Source organism: Colobus angolensis, unplaced genomic scaffold, assembly GCF_000951035.1.
Source record: "Colobus angolensis palliatus isolate OR3802 unplaced genomic scaffold, Cang.pa_1.0 Scaffold184, whole genome shotgun sequence".
NCBI classification, from domain to species: domain Eukaryota; kingdom Metazoa; phylum Chordata; class Mammalia; order Primates; family Cercopithecidae; genus Colobus; species Colobus angolensis.
Genome location: NW_012114977.1, coordinates 3,520,803 through 3,527,224, shown reverse-complemented (window position 1 = coordinate 3,527,224; position 6,422 = coordinate 3,520,803). Strand labels below are relative to the sequence as shown.

Sequence of the window (6,422 nt, the reverse complement as noted above, 5' to 3'; positions counted from 1 at the left end):
CCTAGCTAATTTTTTGTATTTTTAGTAGAGACGGGGTTTCACCGTGTTAGCCAGGATGGTCTCGATCTCCTTACTTCATGATTCACCCGCCTCAGCCTCCCAAAGTGCTAGGATTACAGGTGTGAGCCACTGCGCCTGGCCTACATTTGCAATTTTAAGTTACTCTTTATCACTGAGTTCATAGACTTCCAAGCATTCCTCATGTGAGAAGGTGCTTCTTAAGGAATTCAAACCTAAAATGTGCTGTTGTGTCCTGCAAAAATGTCTTCCCATCTATGAAGAGAAAAATACAACTCAAACGTACAGGAATTCTATGGTTTCCTACTCATTAAAACACCAGTGCTGGGCCAGGTGAAGTGACTCACGCCTGTAATCCCAGGGCTTTGGGAGTTCAAGACCAGCTTGGGCAATATAGACCCAATCTCTTAAAAGCAAAACCAAACAAAAAACACTAGAGCACTCTTAGGGTTCATCTGAAAGCCCATTTCCTGTTTGGTCTCACTTGTTGAAGCTTAACAGGCAGATAGAGAATAGATCCATCAAACGCAGTGACATTGCCGGTGACAGCTTGATGGTCCTTCAACATGCCGAACCTCATGCTTTTGCACTCCACATTGGGGCTGGAAAATAATGAAGAGGATTTTCCTTCAACTTGACTCATACAGCAATCTTTACCACAGCTGTGCAACAGGTGCTAGTTACCCAGTAACTGCTGCTCCATCTAGAGGCCATATTAAAAATTATCTATCTGACTAGAACTTTGACACAAGAATACCTGCTCGCAGCTGAAACATCAGAAAGTATAGGTTTAAAAAAAATAAAAACCACCCCTAAATTCTACCACCAAAGGACACCTGCCTTAGCATGTCAGTGTGTATTCTTTCACATATACATATTTGTTTTTGAGATGGAGTCTCGCTCTGCCGCCCAGGATGGAATGCAGTGGCGCGATCTTGGCTCACTGCAACCACCTCCCAGGTTCAAGCGATTCTCCCATTGTTTCCTTAACATTTGTCAATCCATTTTCAGAGGAAGGGTTCTCCCCACCTCCCTTTTTTTTTTTTTTTTTTTTGAGATAGGGTCTTGCTCTGTCACCTAGGCTGAAGTACAGTGGCATGATCATGGCTCACTGCAGTCTCAAACTCGTGGGCTCAAGTGATCCTTCTGCCTCAGGCCCCCAAGTAACCGGGACTCTAAGTGTACCACTAGACCTGGCTAACTTAAAAAACATTTTTTTTTTTTTGCCCTGGCACAGTGGCCCATGCCTATAATCCCAGCACTTTGGGAGGCTGAGGTGGGTGGATCACTTGAGACCAGGAGTTCAAGATCACTCTGGCCATCATGGTGAAACCCTGTTCTACTAAAAATACAAAAAAATCAGCGGGGTGTGGTGGCATGTGGTTGTAATCCCAGCTACTTGGAGGCTGAGGCATGAGAATCGCTTCAGTCTGGGAGATGGAGGTAGCACTGAGGTGAGACAGTGCCACTGCACTCCGGCCTGGGCAACAAAGTGAGACTGTCTCAAAAAAATAAATAAAATAAAATTTTTTGTTGTTGTTACCTAGGATAGTCTTGAACTCCTAGCCTTAAGCAACTCTCCCTCCTTGGCCTCCCTAAATGCTGGGATTACAGACATGAGCCACTGCACGCAGCCCTCTCCCTTCTTTAATGCTCACCTCTTTGCTGTACGTTTCACAACAAGCCTGTTTCCTAGGATCCAATTTCCCCCGCTTTTCTGGCTACTTCCCTCTACCTGTTGTATGTGCTCAGCTCTGCTTTCTTACCTCATAGAAACTATTAAAGCAAAAAAAAAAAGAAACTATTAAAGCAATCCTGTTGCCTTCTATAATTATTCCATTTTCTCATTCCTCTTACAAACTTTTTAAATGACTGGCCAAGTCACTGGCTACTTCTTATGGCCTATACCCTCCTTGGTGCTTTTCATATTTCCTTTTTTTTTTTTCTCTCTACAACTCTAACAAAACTACTAGAAGATCACAACACCCTCAACAAGCAAATCCAGTTGCTTTTTTTCCTGTGGCCAAAGTCAACCACCTTCTCATTATCTTCGTTCAAATGAGTCCTTCCTTTGGTCTTTGTAACATACCTTCAGAATATTTTCTCCCTAATTGTTCCTTTCTTCTCTCTTTCACTTCAGTTCTTCCTCTTGTGTCATCAACTAGCAGCTGTCCTTCATAAATTCAGCCTTCCTAGTATAGCTACCTTTAGAAACAGTATGGAAGTTTCTGGCTAGGCATGGTGGTTCATGCTGGTAATCCCAGCACTTTGGGAGGCCAAGGCAGGTGGATTACTTGAGGTCAGGAGTTTGAGACCAGCCTGGTCAACATGGCAAAATCCCGACTCTACCAAAAAAAAAATACAAAAATTAGCCAGGCATGGGGGCGCTCGCCTGTAATCCCAGCTACTAGGAGGATGAGGCAAGAGAATTGCTTGAACCTGGGAGGCAGAGGTTGCAGTGAGCTGAGATTGCACCACTGCATTCCAGCCTGGGTGACAGACTGAGACCCTGTCTCAAAACAAAAAAAAAAAAAAAAAAAAAAAAGAAAAGAAATAGTATGAAAGTTTCTTTAAAAAGCTAAAAATAGTACTACATATGATTCAACAATCCCACTTCTGGGTATTTATCCAAAGGAATTAAAATCAGTGTGTCAAAGAGATATATGTGCACTCCCATGTTCACTGCAGCACTATTCACAACAAGCAAGACATAGAATCAATCTAAGTGTCCACCAATGGATGAATGGATAAAGTGGTATACATACACAATGGAATACTATATAGCCTTTAAAAAGAAGTATATCCTGTCATTTGTGACAATATGAAAGGATCTGGAGAGTATTATGCTAAGTGAAATAAGATAGGCACAGAAAGACAAATACCATCTGATCCATATATGGAATCCAAAAAGTTGAACTCATTGTGAACAGAGAGTAGGAACATGGCTACCAGAGGCTGGGGGGTGAGGGGTATAGGGAAATGGCAGAAGTTGGTTAAAAGGCACAAAGTTTCAGACAGACAGGTGGAGTAAGTTTTAGTGATCTACGGTAACCATAGTTAACAACAGCGTGCATTTCAAAATTCCTAAAAGAGATTCTAAATGTTTTCACCACAAAAAACAGTAAGTAGGTGAGGTGACAGATATGTCAATTAGCCTGATTTAATCTTTCTATTATGTATACATTATCAAAACATCATATTGTACTCATATATATACACAACTATTTTTCAATTAAAAAAACTGAGACTTCTACATCATCTAATTTTCTTCACAGGTATTTCAAAACACTTATTTTCACAATTCCAGCTAAGAACTTCCAGCTAATGACTCCTCTAAGATATTAAAAGAGAACACAAACTAATATAAACTATTTTTAAATAGTAATAAATCCTAAAATTATTGATATAAAACTGAAGTTATCTTTCTTCATTTTTCTCACCCCTAAATCTAACCCTAGACTGTCACTGGAGAGATGTCAGATGTTGGTATGATGGCTCATGCAGGGAAGGATCCAGGTTTCATGGGGCATGGATTTCACACCACTGGTGGGGGAGGGGAGGGTTCTTTAAGAAAAAGAATACAAAATTACACATATGAAATAAGTTAAAAGATCATGGAAGACACCTAATGCAAGTTTTAAAAGGCCCTGAACTTAAGCTTCATTAACTTCACATTAAATTAACTTCTAGCCTCATGTATAAATCTATACTCTATGAAGTTAAAATAGGGACTGGTAATATAGCTAAATACATACACAAAGTTTAAGATTAACCTTAAACTTCCTATAAGGATCTGAGTAAATGCATTATCTCATTGAGAGGTCCACCAGGAACTGTATAGGACAATATTCAGTTATTCCAGGGGAACTATTTCTTTACTGCCCTCTAAGAAGTAAACAATACAAAGGAAAGCTGTGAATACCTGAAAGTCACATGATATTGATAAACTGCTTCATTATGACATTGTATTTTGATGAGGTTCAGTCCCAAAGACTGAGGTGTTCCTTTTGATCCCTGCTTCACAATAAGCTCTCTAGAAAATAAAAACAAAAAGCAACTGCATGTAAAAAACAAAAAACAAAGTAACTAACCAACCCACACAACCAACAACAAAAAGATTAGGGGAAGTAATATTTTTTCACATTTTGCTACAGATACACAAATCAAGAATCAACACTTATAAAAGCATGCTCTGAAGGCTAATCATTAGCAAGACCTAATTAGATAAGCAAGGTCACCCTACCTTTCCTAGTAACATTACCAAATAAACTAGGCCCATTAACTAAGAACACAAGGATGAGTTCTATGGAGAAAGATGAAGTGTCATGATATTCTTCCTAAATTATTTCCTTATCTTCAATAAGACAAAGAATTGTCTGAATTGGGAACGAAATGAAAGGCCATGAGTCCACTCTTTTGTTGCATGCTATACGTCCACTGTCAACATTTAACTTCAGAAATTGTCCCATCTTGGCCAGATGCGGTGGCTCACACCTGTAATCCCAGCACTTTGGGAGGCTGAGGTGGCTGGATCACAAGGTCAGGAGTTCACGACCAGCCTGGCCAAGGTGGTGAGACCCCATCTCTACTAAAAATACAAAAAAATCAGGCGGGGATGATGGCAGGCGCCTGTAATCCCAACTACTCGGGAGGTTGAGGCAGGGAATTGCTTGAACCCACAAAGCAGAGGTTACAGCGAGCCGAGATTGTGCCACTGCACTGCAGCCTGGGTGACAGCGTGAGACTCCGTCTCAAAAAGAAAAAAAAAAAAAATTGTCCCATCTCTTTGTCAATCTCCTACTGGCAAAAAACAAAACACCCTGCAGTACTTATTACCCAGGGAGGATCCAACAAAAATAGATTTTACAATACTACACACCAGCCAAAATGCAGTTTTCACGATCATTACTAAGTAGAGAAGGCAGTGCTCCTGACTTACTTTTCCTTGTGTTCCACAGTCAGGACCAGAGGGCGATCTGGAGAGTGCTCGGGGGACTGGGGCAGAGCTGGTAGTGATGACAGCTGCGGGGGATCCCGGAATGGTGCGCTGAAGGCACAGGGAGGCTTGTCCACTCCTCTGCCAATACCACCTGCTGCTCTTCCCAGTGGTAATAAAGAAGCATCCGAACTCCCTCTTCCAAGCATCCTGAAATGTGGAGAGAGAGGAAAATCGGGGCTTTTTATAATAGCTATGTCCCATCCAGATTATTCCCCCAACTCCACAACCTCTTCCTGGAGGAATCAGCTAAAAGTGATCCAAGTTTGAAATTCTCTCAAACCACATACGCCAAGGCCAGGCACAGTGGCTCACGCCTGTGATCCTAGCACTTTGGGAAGCCGAGGTGGGGAGACTGCTTGAGACCAGGAGTTCAAGACCAGCCTAAACAATACAGTGAAACCCCAAACTATAAAAAGTACAAAAATTATCCACGTATGGTGGCTCATGACTGTAGTCCCAGCTACTTGGGTGGCTGAGGTGGGACGATCGCTTCAGCCTGACAGGTCGAGGCTGCAGTGAGCTGAGACCATACTACTGCACTAAAGCCTGGGCGACAGAGACAGACCCAAATTAAAAACAAACAAACAAACAAACAAAAAAAACACAACATATGCCACCATGACTCATTCACCAACCACTATTGACTGTCAGAGCCATCTTCCATAGCAGAATAGAGGAGAAAGTTTGACTCAACGTAATTAAAGAATCACTACAGCTGGGTGCAGTGGCTCACGCCTGTAATCCCAGCACTTTGGGAAGCCAAGGCGGGAGGATTGCCCGACATCAGGAGTTTGGGACCAACCTGGCTAATACGGTGAAACCCCGTCTCTACTAAAAATACAAAAATTAGCTGAGTATGAGGCAGAGGTTGCAGTGAGCTGAGATCGCGGCACGGCACTCCAGCCTGGCGACAGTATGGGACTGTCTCCAAAAAAAAAAAAAAAAAATTAGCCAGGCATGGTGGCACACACCTGTAGTCCCAGCTACTCGGCAGGATGAGGCAGGAGAATCGCCTGAACCTGGGAGGCGGAGGTTGCAGTCAACCAAGATTGCCCCACTGCATTCCAGCCTGGACAACACACCAAGACACCGTCTCAAAAACAAAACAAAAAAAAAGTCCAGGCACAGTGGCTCATGCCTGTAATCCCAGTACTTTGAGAGGCCAAGGCAGGCGGATCACTTGAGGTCAGGAGTTCAAGACCAGCTTGACCAACATGATAAAACCCCGCCTCTACTAAAAATACAAAAAATTAGCTGGGCGTGGTGACACATGCGTGTAGTCCCAGCTACTCGGGAAGCTGAGGCAGGAGAATTGCTTGAACCTGGGAGGCGGAGGTTGCAGTGAGCCGAGATCAAGGCACTGCACTCCAGCCTGAGCGACAGAGCAAGACTCCGTCTCCAAAAA

The 6,422-nt window shown here is 42.7% G+C and overlaps 1 protein-coding gene across 3 annotated transcripts in view; it reads right to left on the bottom strand.

The window, feature by feature from the left end:
• The window catches only part of PIWIL2 (piwi-like RNA-mediated gene silencing 2), an 87,118-nt gene that overhangs the window by 73,895 nt on the left and 6,801 nt on the right, over positions 1–6,422 (bottom strand). For all 3 annotated transcript variants that reach the window (XM_011939827.1, XM_011939829.1, XM_011939828.1), the window contains exons 5-7: positions 4,958–5,164; positions 3,941–4,051; positions 503–620 (exon numbers count right to left, since the gene is read on the bottom strand). In XM_011939827.1, the coding sequence (XP_011795217.1) occupies positions 503–620; positions 3,941–4,051; positions 4,958–5,164 (436 nt within the window). The remainder of the gene's footprint in view (positions 1–502; positions 621–3,940; positions 4,052–4,957; positions 5,165–6,422) is intronic.